The sequence below is a fragment of the Galeopterus variegatus genome, unplaced genomic scaffold (assembly GCF_000696425.1).
Source record: "Galeopterus variegatus unplaced genomic scaffold, G_variegatus-3.0.2 Scaffold2309, whole genome shotgun sequence".
NCBI classification, from domain to species: Eukaryota; Metazoa; Chordata; class Mammalia; order Dermoptera; family Cynocephalidae; genus Galeopterus; species Galeopterus variegatus.
In genome coordinates, this window is record NW_007728420.1 from 63,528 (window position 1) to 86,847 (window position 23,320).

General features: G+C 36.8%; 1 protein-coding gene across 1 annotated transcript in view; it reads left to right on the forward strand.

The window, feature by feature from the left end:
• The window catches only part of SIMC1 (SUMO-interacting motifs containing 1), a 98,958-nt gene that overhangs the window by 19,974 nt on the left and 55,664 nt on the right, over window positions 1-23,320 (forward strand). The window contains exons 2-4 of the mRNA XM_008581260.1: window positions 14,006-15,358; window positions 19,917-20,149; window positions 20,893-20,962. Of these exons, the coding sequence (XP_008579482.1) occupies window positions 14,006-15,358; window positions 19,917-20,149; window positions 20,893-20,962 (1,656 nt within the window). The remainder of the gene's footprint in view (window positions 1-14,005; window positions 15,359-19,916; window positions 20,150-20,892; window positions 20,963-23,320) is intronic.

Below are 23,320 nucleotides of genomic sequence, written 5' to 3' on the forward strand. Positions count from 1 at the left end.
GTGAGATACAGTGAAATATTGACACATGAGCATTTAAATTGAAATAATTTAAAATTCACAGAAAAGTTGCAAGACTAACACAAAAACTTTCATATACTTTTTTACCTCAGATTCACAAATTCACATTTTGCCATATTCATCATATTCCCCCATCTGTGTGTGTGTGTGTGTTTGTGTGTTTGTGTGTGTGTTTTCTCAACCATTTGAGAATAACTTATAGACATCATGCCCCATTACCTTTAAAGACTGCCCTGTGTATTTCTTCAGAATATGGACATAAAATCAGGAAACTTAATACTGAAACAATACTATTAGCTAATCTATAAGCCTTATTCAAATTTTGCTGTGCTCACTTCGACAGCACATACACTTATTCGAATTTTGCCAATTGTCCTAATAATGTCTTATAGCAATTTTTTTCCTGATTTAGGATCTAGTCTGAGAATATGTTTCATTATTTTTCATGCCTTTTTACCCTCCTTTAACATTAAACCTTTTGCCTTTCATGGCATTGATAATTTTAGAGAGTTTAGGCTACTTATATTGTAGACTCTCTCTCTATTTGGCTGTGTTTGATGTTTCCTCATACTTGGATTCAGGATATTTATTTTTGGCAGGAATATTACATAAATGAAGTAATGTTCTCAGTGTGTCTCATCAGGAGCAACATGATGTCAGTTTGTTTCAGTGTGAAGGATGCTGACATTGGTTACTTCATTAAGGTAGAATCAGCCAGGTTTCTTTGCCATGGAGATAACTCTTTTTCCCTTGATTAGTAAAAAATTTGTAAGGAGATGCATTGAGACTACTAAAAGTTCTAATCCTCATCAAATTGCTACATTTACTTTCAGCATCTATTGATGATTCTTGCCTGTATCAATTATTACAATGATGGTTGCAAAATAGTGATTATATTTTCCTAATTGTATTACATTTCTTAATTATATTAATTAGAGTTCTACAGTAAAGAAGAATTTTTTCTTCTCTTGCCTATCTCTATGTATATTTATCGTTAGCATGGACTCATGGATTTCTGTTTTATTTAGTGGATTAAATCATTTCTGCTACTATGTATTTGTTTTTATTGAAATAATTACACATTCACATGCAGTTTTAAGTAATACAGAGATCCCATGTACACTTTGCCCAGGGTCCTCCAATAGTAACAGTTTTTGCAAAATTGTAGTGTAGTATCAGAACATGAATATTGACATTGATTCAATCTGCGTGTGTTATTCAGATTTCCCCAATTTTACTTGTACCCATTTGTGTGTGTGTGTGTGTTGTGTATTAAGATCTACACAATTTTATTACCAGTGTAGGTTTGTAAATACACCACCACAAACAAGGTACTGAATAGTTCTAATATCGCAAGGATGAGGGGTTATACTGTTTTTAAGTACACCAGCCTTTCTCCCACAACCACCGCACCCTCATCCCTAACCCCTCGCAACCACTAATCTGCCCTTCATTTAAAATTTGTCCTTTTTAAATGTTATATAAATGGAATCATTTAGTATATAATTTGGGGGGATTAGCTATTTCACTCTGCATAATTCCTGTAAGATTTATCTAAGTTGTTGGATAACACCTTAGATAGAAATATTTCATTTATAAATATTTATAAGTTCATTCCTTTTTATTGTTGAATAGTATCCAATTGTATGTATGTATCATAGTCTATATAAATATTCACATCTCTGTAACTGTGGACATGTATAATGATGGACATTTAGGATGATTCCAGTTTGGGGCTATTATAAATAAAGCTGCTATGAACACACATGTACAAATTTTTGTGTGAATATTTGTTTTCACTTTTCTAGAATAAATGCCCAGGAGTGTGATTGCTAGGCCCTATTGTAGTTGTATGGTTAGTTATTTAAGAAACTGCCAAACTGTTGCACTGAGTGTACCATTTTACATCCCCATTGGCAATATATGAGTGATCCGGTTTCCCTGCATCCTCACTAGCATTTGGTGTTGTCAAATGCTAGTTATTTCAGTAGGTGTGTAGTATCTCATTGTGGTTTTAATTTGCATTTCCCTAATGACTATTGATGTTGAACATCTTTCCATGTGTTCATTTGCCATCTGTATATCATCTTAGTGAAATGTCTGTATCTTTTGCCTATTTTCTAACGATTATTGTTTTTTTACTGTTGAGTAATGAGAATTCTTTATATATTCTAGTTACTGATTTTTTGTTGGATATGTGGTTTGCAAATATTTTCTCCCAGTCTATAGCATGTCTTTTCATTCTCTTCACATAGGCTTTCACAGAGCAAATTTTTAATTTTGATTAGGCTTCGTTTATATAGATAGTGCTTTTGGTGTTATCTGAAAACTTCTTGCCTAAACTTAGAGCCCAAAGATTTTCTCCCACATTTTTTTCCTAAAATTTTTATAGTTCTATCTTTTATATTAAGTGTGTAATCCATTCCAAGTTAATTTTGATATAAGGTATGAGTCTTAGGTTGGGGTTCATACTTTTGCCTATGGATATCCAATTGCTCCAGCACCATTTGTTGAATTACGATTTATTTTGATGCTCAAATTGACCCAGTTTTGGCCAGTGGAGACCCTTTGTGCTAGCTCCTGTTCAAGGGTATTTTTTTTTAAATTTTATCTTATTTTGTCTATGTACAATGTGGTTGATTATTGTGGCCCATTACCAAAACCTCCCTCTCTTCTCCCTCTAAGGGTAATTTTTAAGTAGGCACTATGTTTGTCTTACTGGTTTACTGCAGAACCTAATCCCTAAGGAAGATTCATCTATACTGTACTTACTGTTTTAATGTTGGGGATGAGTTAAGCTTGAGTTCTGTGAGATTTCTCTAACTGTGGTGATGAAGGGAGGTCACCTGCTTTAGAATCCTTTAGATTCTGTTATTCTCATTCAATTTTTAAATTTCCCAAAGTTCTAAAAGCTAGTTCTATTTATTTAGAAACTGAAAACTGACTTTCTCAGCCTGGGAGAGATGAGTCACTCTTTTTGTTATTATTAGGTAGTACCTCCATAGGCCAAGAACTGGATTAAAACTTTCAAAAGACAGTTGGTACTTCACCACCAACAGCATAATATATGTTCTGTTCTACCATGCATGGAACATCTACTAAGATAGACCATATCTTGAGATATAAAATTTAAAAGAACTGAAATTATAAAAATTATGCCTTCTGACCATAATGGAATGAAACTAGAAATCAGTAACAAAAAAGAATAGAAAAATTTCCAAATACTTGGAAGTTAACACACATCTAAATAATATGTAGGTCAAAGAAGAAATCTTGAGGGATATTTAAAAATATATCATATTGATTTAAAGTGAAAATACAGCCATCCTTGCCATGTGATTGCCTACATCGCCATGTGACCCTGAAGAGAAGTAAAAGAATGAAAATGAAACATACCAAAATCATTGGGACACAGCTAAAGCAGTGCTTACGGGAAAATTTATTGCACTAAATACTTACATTAAAAAAGTTAAAAAGTCTCAAATTAATAATGTAAGTTTACATTTTATGAAACTAAACAAAGAAGTTAGGAAATAATAAAGATTAGAGCAGAAATTACTGAAATTGATAACAAAAACAGTAGAGAAAATGAATCAAATTGAAAGATTTTTTTTAAAAATCAATCAAAAAAACCTCTAGTAAGAATAATAAAGAAAAAATGGGAGAAGAAACAAATTAACAATATTAGGAATGAAAGGGAATATCACTACGGATCCCACAAACATTAAAAGGTTAATAAGGAACTATTGCACACAACTCTAAGGATATAAATTAGTCAGCAGTTTAGTTAAAATGAATCAATCCCACCAAACCACAAACTAACAAAACTCACCCTGAAAGATTAAATTAAGTTACCTGAATAGTCCTATAACTCTTATATAAATTGAATTAATAATTTAAAACCATCCAAAAAGAAGTCTCCTGAGCCAAATGTTTCACTTGCAAATTCTAGCAAACATTTACAGAATAACACCAATTCTACACAAGTTCTTCCAGAAAATTGAAAAATAAACACCTCCTACCATATTTTATAAGGTCAGCAATACCCTGATACTGAAACTATACAACAGCAGTACAAATAAAGAAAACTATAAAACAATATCCTTCATGAACATAGACATAAAAATTCTCAGCAAAATATTAGTAAATCTAACTCACAATATATAAAAATGCCACAACCACATGGCATTTATTCCAGGAATTCCAGGCTGGTTCTTTATTTGAAAATCAGTTAATATAATTCATTATACTAACAGTCCTAAGAAGGAAAACCACATGATTATATTAATTGATGCAGAAAACCCATTTGACAAGATTCAACACCTATTAATGATTTTAAAACTCTTGGCACATTAGGAATAGAAAGGAATTTTTCCAACCTGATAAAGAGCATCTACAAAAAAACAAACAAAAACAAAACAACAAAAATCTATAGCTAACATCATACTTAATGGTGAAAGACTGAATGCTTTCCTCCTAAAATCTAGAACAAGGCAAGCATGTCTGATTTTACCACTCCTATTCATTTTTTTTTTTTTTTAAGATGACCGGTAAAGGGATCTCAACCCTTGGCTTGGTGTTGTCAGTACCACGCTCAATTGGCGAGCCAACTGGCCATCCCTATATAGGATCCAAACCTGTGGCCTTGGTGTTATCAGCACCGCACTCTTCCGAGTGAGCCACAGGCTGGCCCTTACCACTCCTATTCAAATGGTACTAGAATCTCAGCTGGTGCAATAAGGCAAGAAAGTGTCCTTAATTCCAGATGACATTATTGTCTACATGATAAATCTCAAGGATTATCTACCAAAAAAGAAAAAATCATCTCCCAGAACTAGTGAGTCTAACAAGGTCAACATACAAATTCAACACAAACCAATCATATTACTATATGCTAGCAATAAACAATTAGAAACCTAAATTTAAAACAATGCAACTTATAATTGCATTCCCCAAAATGAAATACCTAGGTATAAATCTAACAAAATATGCATAGGATCTGTGTTAAAAACTACATAATGTTTCTGTGAGAAAGATGACCTAAGTAAATGGAGAGACATACCATGTTCATGAATTAGGAAACTCAACACACTAAAAATGTCATTTTCCCCCAAATTGATGTATAGATTCAACTTGTCAAAATTCCTGCATGATCCTTTATAAATATAGATAAACTGCTTCTAAAATTTATGTGTAAAGGCAAAGGAACTAGATTGGCCAAAACAATTTTGAAAAAGAAGTACATAATTGTAGGAGTCTAACTCTCTGATTTTAGGATTTACTATTTAATTCTGGTAATCACAACAGTGGTATTGGTAGAGGAATTGACACATAGATCTATAGAATATAATAGTTCCAAAATAGAACAACACAAGTATGGCAAACTTTTTTACAAAGGTGCAAAAGCAGTTCACTGGAGGAAAGAGAGAGTATTTTCAACAAATGATGTTAGAAAAATTGGACAGTCAAATGCAAAAAAAAAAAAAAAAATTAACCTTGAAGTAAACTTCGTACTTTATACCAAAACTAACTCAAAATAGGTCATAGATATAAATGTAAAATGTAAAAGTATAAAGCTTTTATAAAACATAAGTGTAAATCTTCATAATCTGAGGATAGGCAAACAGTTCTAAGATATGACACCAAAAGCACAATCCCTAAAAGAAAAAAATTGATTAAATGTGCTTCATTAAAATAAAAAGTATTGCTCTGCAAAAGGCATTAGAGAATGAAAAGACAAATTATAAACTGGGAGAAAAGACTGTAAATAACTTACCTGACACAAGACTTGTATTCAGAATATATAAAGAACACTCTAACCTTAATAGTAAGAAAACAAATAGTGGCAACAACAAGTGCTGGTGAGGATGCAGAGAAACTAGATCACTCACTCATTGCTTGTGGGAATATAAAATGTTAAAGTCATTCTGGAAAACATTTAGCAGTTTCTTACAAAGTATAACATTACCATAAGTATAAACTTATCATATGACCCAGCAATTGTACTCCTAGGCATATGCCCAAGAGAATTGAAAACACAGGTTCACACAAAAACTTGTACACAGATGTTCATAGTATTATTCATAATAGCCAACAGTGGAAATGTTCCCAAGAAATGTCTATCAACTGATAAATGAATACAGAATAATGGTATCTCCATGTAACAGAACCATAAAAAGGAGTGAAGTATTTATACATACTACAACATGGATGAATATTGAAAACATTATGCTGAGTTAAAGAAGCCAGACACAAAAGGCCACATATTTGATAATTCCATTTATATAAATTGTCCAGAATAGGCAAATCCATAGAAACAGAAACAGGACATACAAGTCAAATAGATGGAGATTGATATAATAGTTAAGTGACCGATAATACCTAGTTATAATCAGCTTCATGGATCTAAAACGCCATTTAGGCTCCCTATAAATCTATAAATTAAACTTACTGCCCCTTGCCTCCCACTCCTACCTAACTGCCTTAACAGTGACCGATAATACCTAGTTATAATCAGCTTCATGGATCTAAAACGCCATTTAGGCTCTCTATAAATCTATAAATTAAACTTACTGCCCCTTGCCTCCCACTCCTACCTAACTGCCTTAACAAACTGCAAGAGCAGAGCCTGCATGGTAACTTTACCTAAGGAAAAAGCAGATAGTGTTTTTAGGGTAGGAGGCTTGAAACAGAAAAAGGGGACTGAGCCATTCTGGATTTAATCCTTGATTCTGGTTTCACTAGATAATGAAGCCATTCCTTTTTCCTTGTGGAAAAGAGTAAGTGATAGGTGGAAAGAAGCCTGAAGTATCTATTATTTTCAGTCTCATTGAATGGAAGTTCCATATGTCAGGTGTGAAAGATCAGTTTTCCCCCTCAAAACTATTTCATTCAATTCAGCTGATATTTCTTGAGAACTTTGCCATATGTCTGATCCTGTGCCAGTCACTGACACTGTAGTAGGTTCCAGTGGGAAAGCTAAGCAACTAAAAATGGTATATTGTAAAGAAGCATGGACTAGAAACTTCTGCCTTCAGCAGTATGGCCAACTTTGAAGTTCTCTCCACTAAAAAACAGACAAACTAGATTCCAATGAAATTAATTTTTCCTACTTGTTGGACTGGCAGGAATTAACAGAAATCTGCAAGAAGAAAAACTAAACCAAAAAGCTGAAACTGGAATGGTGAATAGCAAATCCTGTTATTAACACCCATAAGTGCGAGATAAGCTTTGGGCCCACAGCTTGTTGGTATAGATGAATCTGAAACTTTCCATTTAAACAAGTCAGAACCCCAGAAGAAAAGTGTTCTGCTTTCTGAGCTTTAGTTTTTTTAGCTATAAAATGTGAATAATATTTACCTCACAGGGTTGTTGTGAGGTATCAAGGTCTATAAATAGGGTTAATTGGGAGAAGGGCCTGATGGACTTATTGCCTAGTTTTACTGGCAAATGTTAATGCTGGGGAGCCTTAGTCATCTGTATTTCTCCTCCCTCTGGCAATACAACTATTATAATTAGAAAGATAATTTGTTATCTGTGAAAGCTTACTTAGAGTAATATATGATAGAAATGCAAATTATTTAACTAGGAGTTGGGACTATGAGAGGACAATGAGATAAGAGGATAAATTAACAAATATTACTAGATTATATTTATTCATTTGTTGTTTGTTGAGTCCAAGATAACATAAATACCAAGGATACAAAAAAAAATTATTGTCTAATGGGGAGAACATAATCAAGTACTCTGTAAAATGCTCTGTGATATGTGCTAAAGGAATATTAGTATGCACAGTGTGCTGTGGAATCATCAAAGGGGAACATTTAACTCTCTCCAAGGGTTGGAGAGCAGTGCAGTTGGACTGTACCTCTAATCTGTGAAACTCCTTACTACTCCTATTAAAATATGTCCTGAGAGCCCAGTGAAAAATCAAACAGATACCAGAGAGAAATCTACTCTTGAAAGATAGCATGCATGGGACAATATCTGTGACTTTGCTGCTCTTTTAACTGACTGCATTCCACAATCATTCACAACTTGGGTGGCAGAAAGCTGAAATTTTGTGGACTTGAAATGTCAGGGGACAGAGGTCAAGGCTGGCAAAGCAGCAAGAAATTGAAGAGGAATTCCTAAAAACAAGAAAAACCACAGGAAGGGTGTACTCCAAAATTTTAGTATTTTCTCTGCCCAAATCCTTGGTTGACAGCCAAATTATGCAGGCACAGTGGAGAACCCCCTGCCCCCAAGAGGCTAGGTAAAAACAGCAGCAGCTGGAAACCATAAGAAAAAAGATAACACCTACATTGTGCAAAGGAGACAAAGTTTGCAGTTTGAGTTCAGGCAAATTAAGTATTTCTTAGAACAACAACAAAAATCCCATGACAATTCTTAGAAGAACACAATTAAACCCAGTGTTTAGGTGTGCAAAGGAATACAGAAGTGTGACTCATACTCAGGAAAAAAAGGCAGTCAATAGAAACTGACTCTGAATGATTCTAAGTGTTGGATTTAACAAAAATTCAAAGCAATTATAAATATGTTCAACAAGTTAAAGAAAATATGGCGTCAGTGAGTGAACAGATAGAAAATCTGAACAGAGAAATGGAAACTTAAAAAATAGAAATTTAAGAGTTGAAAAATACAGTAACTGAAATTTTAAAAAAAAAAAAGGGCTGAACAGCAGATTGGAAAAGAAAGCAAATAGGCAAAAGAAACAGTGAAGTTCAAGATAGATCAATAGAAATCACCCGATTTCAAGAATGGGTTGGGGGGAGAAGGAATAAAATTGGACAGAACCTCAGAGATATGTAGGGCAGTATCAAACAGTCCAAACTATGTATAATTGGAGTCTTAGAAGGAGGGCCAGGAGTAGGTTGTTGAAAAAACTTCAAAGAAATAATGGCTGGAATTTTCTCAGATTTGGTGGAAAAAAATTAACTTACAGATCCAAGAAGTACAACAAACTCATAGCAAAATAAACACAAAGAAACTCACTCCTTGACTGTCCAAAGAAAAATATGTTACATAGAACAACAATGCAATTCACAATGACTTCTTATCAGAACAGTGGAGGCCAAAAGATATTGGACTGGCATAGTCAAATGATGAAAGAAAGAAACCATTTAGCTAAGAATAATATATGTGGCAAAATTATCCTTCAAAAATAAGGGCAAAATAAAGACATCTGCAAATAAACAGAGACTGAGAGAATTTTTTACTAGTAGACTTAACCACAAGAAATTTAGACTGAAGGGAAATGACACCAAATGGAAATTTGGATCTATGTAAAGGAATAAAGAGCACTAGAAATTGTAAATATGTGTGTAAAAAGAAAATAACCATTTTTTGTTAATTTCTTTAGAAGACAAGTAAATATTGAAAACAAATATATTAATACTGTATTGATGCATTCACAGTGTATACAAATACATATGACAACAAAAATACAGGGTGAGGTGCAGGTTAAATGGAATATTTTCTAAGTACACTGGAATACGTTGCTCTGTAATCCCAGGAGCAACCATTAGAAATATAATAAAAAGACATATGGCTAGAAAACCAATAGAATTAAAATGGAACACCAAAAAAATCTGTGATTAGCCTAACGGGAGGTGGGAAAGGAGGAACAGACAAACAATGAACAGATAGGACAAACAGGAAACAGATGGAATGATTGTAGATTTAAAAGCAAACATCATTAATTAAGTGTAAGTGGCCAAAAAACTCTAATCAAAAGGTAGCAATTGTCAGACTGGACCAAAAAAGCAAGAACTAACTCTGTGCTATCTGTATGAGATGCACTTTAAATACAAAGAGACAAATAGATCTGGAGTAAAAGGATAGAAAGAAATATACCATGCACACAGTTTGCATAAGAAATTTGGAGTGGCTCTATTAATACCAGAAAAAATAGATACCTGTACAAGAAGGTACCTGCTTTGGTATCTAAAAAAATTTTAAAGTTTTTTTGAGGGCCGGCCCATGGCTCACTCGGTAGAGTGCGGTGCTGATAACACCAAGGCCACGGGTTCGGATCCTATATAGGGATGGCTGGTTTGCTCACTGGCTGAGTATGGTGCTGACAACACCAAGCCAAGGGTTGAGATCCCCTTACCGGTCATCTTTAAAAAAAAAAAAAAAAGTTTTTTTGAAATACAAGGAATTTTGGAGACTAAGAGGGATCCTTCATAATGATAAAAAAAAATTACATGGGCCGGCCCGGTGGCGCACTCGGTAGAGTGCGGTGCTTGGGAGCGCGGCGGCGCTCCCACCGAGGGTTCAGATCCCGTAGAGAGACCGGTCTGCTCACTGGTTGAGCGCGGTGCAGGCGCAACACTGAGGGTTGCGATCCCGTTGCCGGTCACGAAAAAAGACAAAAAGGGAAAAAAAATTACATTAGGAAGATGTAACCATTATAAATGTACATGCACATAATAAAGTTTCATGAATACCTGAAGCAAAACCTAACTGAAATAAAGGGGGAAATGGTTAAAGCCATAATCATAGTTGGATACTTAAATGCATCTCTCTTAGTAATTGATAGCAGAGCTAGATTCCCCCAAAAATAGAGAAATCAAAGATCTGAAAAACACTCAGCTACCATGACCTACCAGATATTTATAGAACTAGAACCAACTTCAGAATACACCTTTTTTCTCAAGTGCACAAGGAAGATTCAGCAGGGTGGGCCATGTGTTAGAACATAAAACAAGTTTCAGTGCATTTCAAAAGTTTAAAATCTTACGGAGTATGTTTTCTCACCAGAATGAAAGTAAATCTGAACTTTGTGATAATAAAGTGACTATATATTAAAAATTATGTAAAACAGTACTTACAGTGAAATTTTTAGCTTTAAATTCTACTGTTAGAAAAGAAAAAGGTTGAAAATGATCTAAGCGTCCACATTAGGAAGCTAGAAAAAGAGGGGCAAGTTAAATCCAAAGTTACTAGGAGGAAGGAAATAATAAAGATAACAGAAATAAATGAAATAGAAAACATTTTTTAAAAACCTGGTTCTTTGAAAAGATCAATGAAATTGATAAACTTCTAGCTAGACTGAACAGGGACAAAAATATACAGAGAGTACAGATTAACAATATGGGTGATAAAAAACAGGAATTGGGAATAAATAATCCTGTACAGTGTATAGAATTACAAAGATGATAAGGGACTATTATGAACAACATTATGCCCCAAAATTTGACAAATGAAATGGACAAACTCCTGGAAAAACACAAGTCACAAAACTAATACAAGAAGGGATAGAAAATTTTAGTATTCCTGTGTCTACTACAGAAATTGAATTTGTAATTTTAATTTGTAACTTTTCTACAAAGCACATTTCAGGTGCAGATAGCACTGGTGAATTTTATTAAACATTTAAGAAAAACATAGTACCATTCCAACACAACCTAAATAGAAGGGGTAGGAATAGTTCTCAAGTAATTTTATGAGGCCAGTTTTATTCTGATAGCAAAACCAGGAAAAGAAATCATAAAAAAAAGAAACTATAAACTAATATCCTTCATGAACATGAAAACTTCTTAACAAAATATCAATACATTAAAGTCCAACAACATAGAAGAAGAATACATCATAACCAAGTGGAGTTTTGCCAGGATTGCAAAGTTAAAATAACATTAGAAAAGGGCTGGCCCGTGGCTCACTCGGAAGAGTGCGGTGCTGATAACACCAAGGCCGCAGGTTCGGATCCTATATAGGGATGGCCGGTTTGCTCACTGGCTGAGTATATAGGGATGGCCGGTTTATAGGGATGGCCGGTTTGCTCACTGGCTGAGCGTGGTGCTGACAACACCAAGTCAAGGGCTAAGATCCCCTTACCGGTCATCTTTAAAATAAATAAATAAATAAATAACATTAGAAAATCAGTCCATATAAATTCTGGTACTAATAGAACAAAAGAAAAGTCATGATCATCTCAACAGGTGCAGAAAAAGCATTTGACAAAATGTGACAACCATTCCCAATTAAAACTCATTAAACTAGGAAAAGAAGGGAATTTTCTCAGTCTGATAAAGGGCATCTTATGAAACTCCTCAGCTAATATTACACTGAGTGATAAAAGTCCAAAATTCTTCTAACTTCAAGAACAAAGCAAGATTGTCTGATCTCAGCACTTTTATTCAGAATTATACCAGATGCCTGAGCCATTGCAATAAAGCAAAAAAAAAAAAAAGAAAAGAAAGAAAGAAAAGGTATATAGATTGGAAAGGAAGAAGTGAGACTTCTTTATTTGCAGACAACATGATTGTTTATATAGAAGACCCTAAGGAATCTACAAAAAAAGGTTTACTCAAACTAGTATGTGATCTTAGCAAGGTTATATGGTACAGGGTTAATGTACATAAGTCAATCATATTTCTCTATGCTAGCAGTGGACAATTGGAAAATGAAATTAAAAATACATTTCCATTTTCAATATCATTAAATTCTTGGAGATAGAGAGGTTTGTATAGGTGCAGTGGGAATTTGAGGGAGGAAGTGGTTAATTTAACCTGGGATGAGAAGTGATCTGGAGGGATTTTACACAGTGATATCTGTGTTGACTCTTGAAAGACAAGAAACTTCCAAACAAAGGGATAATAGTCATTCTATTGAGATACTTGAGAAAGCATGCCACATTTAGGGATCTGTAGTGGTTCTGGGTGACTTATGTGAGGAGAAAGAGTAGTCAGAGAGGCCAGAGGTAAGCAAAGGCCTTATTATGAAGGATAGTAGCAGCCTTACTAAGGCATTTAGCCTTTATCCTATAGCTCATATGCTGATGGGTTTTAAAGGGGAGAGACACGGTGATATTGCTTTTTAGCAGTTGGAAGAGGAGTTGAGTTCAGACCATTAATGGCCTTTCTGCTATTTATGTTCAGTTCAGCTAGCAGTCAAGAGCCACCAAAGGCAGAGACACTATATTCCCTTCCAAGGAATGAGACATTAGATTTTACCAAACAATCCCTATTCCAGGATGAGGTACCTGTCAACCTCTCACTTGACTCACCCAGAATCCTGTGTCCTGCTTTGGTGCTGTTGACAGTTGTGACCATCACATCTATTAAGAGAAATAGCATGGTAGCTATGGTAGAAGCAGTAGCATTGCCAGCCCCAGTGCCATAATGTACCATTGGTAGTGGTACCCAACCAGGTGAAAAGATAGGTGGAAGGTAGAGCAGTATTGTTCCAGGCTCGTGGCACAAGGATAATTACAGTACCACTAACTGGCATCATCAGGCATTCCTTTGTCAAGGAATGGAAGTGGAGATAGGTTTTCCATTGATTAATCTAGACTTAACACTATTGGTTTCATAACACTTATTGTATTATCTTCCATATCTGTTTCTAGGCTGATTGCATATTAAATGAAGTTGCACATTCTTAGGCCCTAGCAGGGAAAGGAGAGAGATCTGTGTTTGAATGTCTGGCTCTGCTACTTAGCTGTATGATCCTTAGGTAAATAATCTACCCCCTCTGACCTCTAGTTCCCTCATCTATATAATGGCGATGATAATGCCTACCTTATAGGGTCATTGTGGAAATTAAAGATATCATGTGAAAGCACTAAACATGTTCCTAGCACATAGATTCTCATTTATTAGCTTCCCTTATTGTTTAGCTTCTGTTGTAGGTAGTCCTGTGTATTTGCTTTACCAAACAAAGGTTGCTTTTTACTTTGTGTCTTAAGGTTAGAATATCCCCTACTACTCCCTTGTCCTCCTTGGACAAAAAAAATTTCTCTGTATGCTTCCACTTATCCGCATGTGGCATTTGGATAATTTAAGAAGGTATTCAAATTGACGCTCTGACAGGAGCAAAATGACCAAAAAAAAACTAATGCTTATGTTATAAAAGATGTATAAATTATCAGTGAAGTGAAAAGGCAAAATAATGCTCATCCTTAAATGCTAAGACTTAACTCTTCTTAGATAAAGCTGACACTCCTTACTTGACCTCTTCTTTTCTCACAATCCCTCAACAGGACTTCATTGACTTAACTAAAGAAACCAGACCAAGGGTGAAGGATCGCAATGGAGTCTGTGTGATTGACCTGACAGGAACTGAGGAAGAAAATAAACCCATTGCCACTCTTGACTTGACTTTAGAACCTGTTACTCCTTCCCAAAAGGAGCCAAACAGTCTTCAGACGTGTGCCAGCCTCTCCAGCAAAGAGGTGATAGAAGGGCGGGCAGATAGAAGTTCTCGGCCTGCAGTCCGGAGAATCATTAACAGTGATCCTGTGGATTTGGACCTGTTAGAAGAAACCACATTTGGAGATCCCCAACCCCCTTCATCCATCAGCAAGGACTCTGTTTATCCAGCAGAGCCGAACTGTAGCTCAGCCACATTCAAAGGTGACCTCAGCTTCTTGGCAAGCCTACAGCTGTCTTCAGATGTTAGCTCCCTCTCCCCAACAAGCAGTAATGGTAGCAGCAGCAAACAAAGGGCACCCTTGCCACACCCACAGCAAGATGTGCCTTGCCCACTGAGAGCCTCACCATGTCCACCACGAGCCTCCTCGTGCCCACCTCGAGCCTTGTCGTGCCCATCACAAACCACACAGTGCAAACCACAGGCTTTGCTTCACCCACCTCAAGATGTGCTATGCCCTCAGAATGTACCAGGCCTTCAGCAGAATGTGCCAAGCCCACCTTTAGACTCACAGCGTACTCGATGCTCATCAAGCCCACCTCGAGACTCTTTGGGCCTCCCTCAAGATGTACCAGGCCCATCTCAAAACATATATTCACAAGATGTGGCACACCCACAAGACATGCCACAGTCCCTGGGAAACATGCCACAGTTACCAGGAGTAGTTCCACAATCACCAAATGTCCCACGGTCACCAGGCTATAGTCCATTGTCACCAGGGCATGTTCCACTGTCACCAGAAGATGTGCCAGAGTCACCACGAGATGTGCCACACTTATCAGGAGATGTGCTACATTCACCTAGAGACATGCCACACTCACCTGGAGACTTGCCTTACTTACCACAAGACAGGCCTGACTCTCCTCGGAATGATACACAGAACCGTGACACTCCTATGGAAATCTCAGCTCCATCCTCTTGGAGCTGTTCTCCCAATCCACAGTCTCCACAATCTGAAAGTTCCTTAGAGAAAGTTCCTTGGCTCTCAGTCAAGGAAACCCCAGCCAGAAAAGAGATATCACTATCAGAGCCTGCCTGTCCTGGGTCTACCCAGGTACAAGCACGAACACCACAAGGTGGGTTGTACAACAAACCATGCCTACATAGATTGAAGTACTTCTTACGACCTCCGGTACATCACCTTTTCTTCCAGACACTAATACCAGATAAAGACGCAAGAGAGGTGAGTTAACATATCTTTCCCTAGAAATTAGGTATTCTTTCCATTGGTACAGAATAAAGTTAGTATGGTGGGAGTCCATGAATGAGAGCACGGGCCAAGCATAAATGAAATTATCCTTCCCCCACTTGTGGAGATCACTGGGTGTAGAGTTAGATCTGGGTTCAAATTTCGGCCCCACACTTAAAAACTGGCCCTATATGAGTCACTACCTTTCTCAGCCTTAACTCTTTTTTTTTTGGAGTCCAGACTTTATGTTTCAAGAAAATAAAAGAATTTCAAGATTCTTATGAAAAATTCTCTCTAAATGAAAAAAAAAAAAAAACCTCATTGATCATACAGCATGTTGGTTTCTATTAAAAATAAAATTTCCCATGAGTTAAAGAGTATATTAAAACATACATATTAAGGTGTTTTATCTCACATATTAATATATAAAAGAAAATTGTGGGTAAGAAGCTATTCATTCAAGTTTTTAGATATTAGGCACTTCTCCTGAACAAGTTGTACTTGTATTAGAAATAGTACATCAGAACTGAAAAAAATGCAAATAGTTATTATTATGTTTTACAGTATTAATTTTTCTCTGGGTTCAAACATGAATAAATCATATTCTATCTATAAAACCTATACAGTTGATTAGAATGAAGTTTATTCATATTCATATTTTATTTTTAAGTCAGTTAATTCACTTACTAAAAATGTACTCATACTGTTAATATCAATTGCTTTTAAGCATCTTATAGTAATATTTCTTTGACTCAAAAGAATGATCCTATCTTGAGGCTGCTTTAAGGATACAATGTAAATAAGTATTTTAGAAAGATGATCTATATATTTCTATTTCTGAATTTCTGTGTTAACACAATATGTCAATAACTTTGATGTAGTTCATAAAAGTTGAAATATACAGATAGCTGAAAGGGTATCACAAATTAAGACACAGTGAAACCTATGTACTTCTTCCACTAAGCTCAATTTAGATAGAAAGTTCATGACAACTTATAGATTTTCATTTTTTGGTTGAGTGATAGCAAGTAACAGTATATAACTGCCACAAGGTTATTAGCATACAAACTGAGGAGAGACTACTTTTGATTTGCTAAAAAATAAATTTTTTTTGTGACTTTAAAACTTATTCCTGGGTGGATGCTATTCCTTATTTTATTTATTTATTTATTTTAGCATTCACATTTTTATTTTTATTGATTGTGCATATTCATGGGGTACAAAGCTGACCGTCACCACCTGTGACCAAGATGTGATGATCATATCAATGCTATCAGCATGCCCACAAATTGCAATTATTCCGTATCTCCACTCAACCTGTACCTTATCTCCCTCCTCCACCCTCCCTCCAGCCCCAGCAACCCTAGGTATGTTCTCTTCATCTGCAAGTCCAAAGCATCACTGTGGTCTTTCCTTCCTTCCTTCTTTCTCTCTTTGCTGCCACTTAATGAGTGAGGACATGTGGTATTTTTCCCTCTATGCCTGGCTTATTTCACTAAACATAATTTCTTCTAAGCTCACCCCATGTTCCTACGAATGGCAGAATTTCATTCTTTTTTATGGCTGAGTAGTATTCCATATTGTATATATACCACATTTTCCTTATCCAGGAGTCCATTGATGGACATTTAGGTTGGTTCCATACCTTGGCTATTGTAAATAGAGCTGCGATGAATATGGGAGTGCATGTATCCCTTCAACATGATTATTTCCATTTCTTTGGGTATATACCCAGAAGTGGGCTTGCTGGATCATATGGAAGATCTATCTGGAGTTGTTTGAGAAACCACCATACTGTTTTCCATAGTAGCTATACTAATTTACAGTCCCACCAACAGTGTAGGAGCATTCCCCTGTCTCCACATCCTCGCCAGCATTTGTTATTTTCATTCTTTTTGAGCCTTAGCTTTCTTATCTGTAAAATGTAGATAAAAACGTACCTCACAGGATCATTCATTGAGGTAATACATGTAAAGTGCCTGTTAGAGTGTCTGGCTCATCATAGGCTTTCATCAAATTCTTGTCTTCAAATCCTATGCCTTTCCTTTCTGACGCCCTATTATACCTCCTATATCACAGAGATGATAATATTTTTGTCATTTCAGTGCCTCAAAAAGTATTACTCTTTGACTTTAGGAGAAGAAATTCCACTTTAAGACTGTAGTGGGAATGTTACTTCCCATTAGTCTTAACTGATCTATGAGAACTAAGCTAGATGTGGAAAGGAAAAAAAAAATTGTGGCTAAGTCCCTGTATTAGTCCATTTCTGTTGCTTATAACAAAATACCTGGAACTGGGTGATTTATAAAGAAAAAGAAATTTATTGCTTACAATTTCTGAGGCTGGGAAGTCCAATGTCCTTCTGGTGGTGGAGAAAGTGACCCAGGAGTCTCATATTGCAGGATGGTGGAAGCAGAGAGAGCAGAGCTAAGCAAGAGAGACAGACTCTCCTCTTCTTTTAAAGCCCTCAGAATCACACCCCTGACCTCCATTATTAATCCATTCACTATGGCAAGGTCCTACGATCCAATCACCTCCTCAAGGCTCCACCTTTCAATTACCATAGTAGGATTTCCCACCCTCTTAACAGTCACAATAGGGACCAAGTTTCTAATACATAAAACTTAGGGAACCCAATTCAAGCTTCAATGAGTTGGGGTGGGGGGACATAATTCAATTCACTACAGTCCCACAGTCTGAAGCTATTTTTTTGTTATACACAGCCCCATCCTCAACATTAAGAAGACTGGCTTAAAGTACTCTGTTTGAGAAACCACCATACTGTTTTCCATAGTTGCTGTACTAATTTACAGTCCCACTAACAGTGTAGGAGAGTTCCCCTGTCTCCACATCCTCCCCATGTTGGAGCAATCAGTGATCCAGCTTAGCAGGTGCCAGGCATTCACACTGATTTGGCCTTGGAGAGTGATTTTTTTCCCTCTTGTTTTAATTAATGTTGTCTTCCAATATGTTTCATGTCTTCTCCTTCTGAATGACTCCACCTGACCACTAGCTCATTCTCTTTTTCCATGTGGGTTTGCCTCAGGTTAGTGATGCATCTGTCCATTATCAAGAGCACTCTTGGGGGACTCCCAAGAGTTTCTCAGTTTCCATAGTCAAAGCTGTGGTGCTTTGCAGGTGCTACAATGATAGAGAAGCTGTCCCCCTTTGGGGTTCACATAGCTCGGATTATGAGTTGTCAATTAGCCTAGACAAAGTGGATTTTTCTTCTTCATCTTTATTTCTTACCTTTTTTTTTAAAGAACATCAGACATCTAGAATATATCTGTAATCTTTTCTGTCTCTCCTATGATTTATTTTGGGCTTTTAATATAAACTTCTCCACCAGGTCATTTTCCTCCCAGAACTACTTCAGCTAGTCCCCACTGCTGTCACTTACCAGTCATTGGCCTTAACTCCTCTGAGTCTGTCTTTTTTAGCTCTAAAATAAGAGTCAGACTGGCCAGTTAACTTAGTTTGGTTAGAGTGCAGCCTTGTAACACCAAGCATTGGTTCTGATCCTTGTACTGGCCAGCTGCAAAAAAAGTAATAAAATAAAGTAGGAGTCATACTACGATTAATAATAAGTTATTGTATATTTTCAAATAGCTAGAAGAGAGGATTTCGAATGTTCCCAGCACAAATGATAAATGTTTGACGTGATGGCTATGCTAAATTACCCTGATTTGATCATTATACATTCTATACATGTATTGAAACATCACTCTGTACCCCATAAATATGTACAATTATTATGTATCAGTTAAAAAATTCTTTAAATAAAAATTTAAAAATAAGAGTCATAATGCCTATATCAGAGTTGTTGACTCAAAGATAAACACAAAGTGCATAGCTACCTTTTGGGGCCTATAGTAGTATACTATAAACATTTGTTCCTTTAAGGATATGGGCATCAAAACAATTTATAAATGTTTCTCTGTTTGCTGATGTCTCTGTTTGTAAGCAAAAAATTAATAATACAGGCTGAAGATTCTAAAGTGCATCACATGTAAAACCAGTCATCAAAGCAAGATTTTTGTTCTTTTGTCTTCTCTCCATTTTAATTCTTATTATATGCCGTATATAGTTATGGTCTCTCATCAGCGAGCTTAGGGTAAACCTGCAGAATGTTCTTCTATGGTCTTCTCTCCTCCAGAAGATTTTCTGGAATGGCAATTTCAGCTATCACGGTTTTACTCTATTAACGTATGCTGTCAGATCTTTGGTTAATTGTTTTGAAATTAATATTTATTTTCTGCTTTTGAAAATAATGCTTATTATAAAATATTTTTAAATATTGGAAAGTCACCTATGGTGCTAACAGACAGTATTTATTATTGTGAATAATTTGGTGTATTCTTATTTTTTACCCTTTAAGCTTTTTCCTATGTCATTGAAAGATTGTTAGATAAGGATTTCCTGTCTCTCTGTTTTCAAATTATGGACTATTTCAAACATGTGTAAAATTTTGCTGTCTTCAAACTCTTCTAGAACCTCTGATTTTTATGTACTGTAGAGAGCCATCCTAATTTCTTTCTTTTTATCCCTACAGAACAAGGGTCAAAAATTAGAACCCATTCCTCATCGAAGACTGAGAATGGTGACGAACACTATTGAAGAAAATTTTCCCCTGGGGACTGTGCAGTTTTTGATGGACTTTGTGTCACCCCAGCATTATCCACCCAGAGAAATTGTGGCTCATATCATCCAGAAAATTCTGCTCAGTGGCACTGAGACTGTGGATGTCCTAAAAGAGGCCTACATGCTTCTCATGAAAATTCAACAGTATGAACCGTAACAGTTAGCTGTTGACAAATCTTCTAGGGAACCTGGACTCAGGGCACAGCTTTCTCTCGCCTAAGCTTTAGGGAGGGTGACAGTATATTAGTGTTATTTGGATTGCAAGTGACAGGAAACCCAGTACAAACTGGCTTTAACAGCTGGTAAAACAGAATTTAATGACTCATATAAAATAACTCTTGTTTAATAACTTGCTTTAGTGTTCAAAAATATTTACCAGGATGCATTTTTCAGCTCTGCTTTGGTTCTGTTTTTGGGCTCCACATGGTAGCCATCTCAGCCTCTGGCTTTTATGACACTCCTGGTGTTATAAAATTATCTTGTCACACAAGAGTTCTGAAACTGAGTCTTGTAGGATTTAATTGGCCTAATATGAGACACAAGCCTCTTTTTGAGCCAATTATTGTGAATTGAGGGGTAGGATATCATGATTGCTTGACGAGTCACATGCGTCATCATGAAGTCCTGGTAGATAAAGCCAGTTGACCAAGAGTAGTAAAAAGTTGGTTTCTTCAAGACAAAATTAGAGTAGTGATGCTTGCCAAAAGGGGAGCAGATACTAGGTAGCATAAAACAGTGAAGTTCCACTATGCTCAGACTGACGTGGTATGGTACCAGACAAGAGCACTGAGAAAAAGGGGAGACTTCTTTCTTCTATCATCTTCCAGATCTCATCTATTCTTCCACTAACTTCTCTCGATTTCTAATTGATGTCACTTGACTTTCAGGCTACATCCAGCCAATGCCAAGACAGTGGAGTGGGACTGGAAACTGCTCACCTATGTCATGGAGGAAGAGGTAACATAAGAGTTATGAGGGTGTATCTTTTGCAGAGGAAGTTGGTTTTTTGTTGTTGTTGTTGTTTGTTTGTTTTTAAAAGATGACCGGTAAGGGGATCTTAACACTTGACTTGGTGTTGTCAGCACCACGCTCTCCCAAGTGAGCTAACCAGCCATCCCTATATAGGGATCCGAACCCGTGGCCTTGGTGTTATCAGCACCACACTCTCCCAAGTGAGCAATGGGCCAGCCCTGCAGAGGAAGTTTTAACTTTAAAGAAAAATAACAGCAAATCTGGTAGTAAAGTCTACATCATTATTCCCTCCTGATATTCCCACTCCTGCCAAAAAATTTCTATTGAAATGGTATGTGCTTTTGCAACTACTACTGTAGAGCAGAGGGAAAAAAAGAAATAGTAAATGCTATCTTCCAATTCAAGTTTGAATATGTTCATTATCACTGTCCTTCTTGAAATTCCATTTAAATAACAATAAATGAATAGAGAAAGTTATAAATCCGTTGCTAATGAAAACAATAGGAAGAACAATAGATTTTAATGAAGATTTGGAAGACCTAAATAAAATGTAAGAATGATGACTGATGAAGCTGGGCAGAGAATGCCACAGGCTCGAATACATGTGGAAGAAGCTGTGGCCAAGGAGAGAGGAGATCTTCCCCTCAGAGCACCAGAGAAGCTTTGGACTCAGAAACACAATATATAGTAAAGGGTGGGAGTCAGATATGAGCTGTAAATGAATATTTGTTGAAAGTCTGTAGATGGAACAGTCAACCTCTGTTCTGGAGCAATGAAAATTCAGTAGCCAGGGTACCTACACTTAAGGCAAAAAGCCAAATGATTCATTGTCTAAGGAAATTGAATGAACCATCTATAGAAAACAAAGACAGCTAGTGTAAGAGTTAATACTCTGGGGAAAAACTCTTCCACATTCTGATCTTTAGGAATCCCTACGCTTAATTGCCAGCCTGTCTGCTCACCCTAACACAATTGGATGAAACCAATATTTTTAACTTAGAATTCTATCTTCAACCAAACTATTAGTTAAGTGTGAGGGCTGAATAAGGACAATTCTGGATATGTAGGAAATTTAAAATATATCTCCACGCTCTATTTGTTAGGAAGCTACCTGAAGGTATGCAGCAAAGGAATGAGGGAATAATCAAAAAAGGGAGTCATGGGCCGGCCCGGTGGCGCACTGGAGAGTGCGCCGCTTGGGAGCGCAGCGGCGCTCCCGCCGAGGGTTCAGATCCCATGTGGAGACCGGTTCCTGCTCACTGGCTGAGCGCGGTGCGGGCGCAACACCAAGGGTTGCAATCCCGTTGCCGGTCCCCGGTACAGGCGCAACACTGAGGGTTGCGATCCCGTTACTGGTCAGTAAAAAAGACAAAAAGGGGAAAAAAAAAAAAAAAAAGAAAGGGAGTCATGGGATCCAGGGAACACTAAATCTAATCCAGGAGAGTATTGAGGTTCCAAGATTAACAATAAATATTGGACTAAAGGATCACTCAGTCTAGTTTGGGGTAAAATAACAGAGTGCTTTAAGTAAGAATGATCTGTGAGACATTAGCAAGATGGCAGACTAGGAAGTTCCTGACCCTTATTCCTCCATGGAGACACTGAGTTACCAATGATATATGGACCAGAATAACTTTGTGTGAACTCTAGAGACCAGTTGAGAAGCTGCAGTGCTCAGGCCGATGCATAACCAAGAAAGTACTCCATTGAAAGAGGTAGGAAAGTTTGTGGTGTCTTACATGCCCATGCCCCTCCCCCTACCTGGCATAACATGACAAAACCAAGAGGAAACCTCCCATACCGTGGCTCCTCCCTTGGGACAGAAACAAAAGAGTGGACCATGCATCCATTATGCTGGCTAGGGGACTGCCCAAGGAATTGGTTTCTTTTTTTTTTCTTAAATTTATTTTATTTATTGAAGCAAAATTGATTATACATATTTTTGGGGTTGAACATTTAGATATGTTGATTAAATCAATATTACTAGCATATATTTTGTTATAAATCATAATTATTATTATTATTATTTTTTCCTTTTTGTCTTTTTTCCCGTCCGGCAACGGACCGCAACCCTCAGTGTCGCGCCCGTACCGGACCGGGACCGGCAACAGGATCGCAACCCTCGGTGCTGCGCCCGCCCCTCGCTCAGCCAGTGAGCGGGAACCGGTCTGTATGTGGGATCCGAACCCTTGGCGGGAGCACCGTTGCACTCACAAGCGGCGCACTGTAGCAGCGTGCCACCGGGCCGGCCTAAATCATAATTATTTTTTATGCCCCTTGTCCAACCTCTCCCCTTCCCCCATTCCCTCCCCCTTTCCCGTCTAATTGCCCTAGATTTCTTCT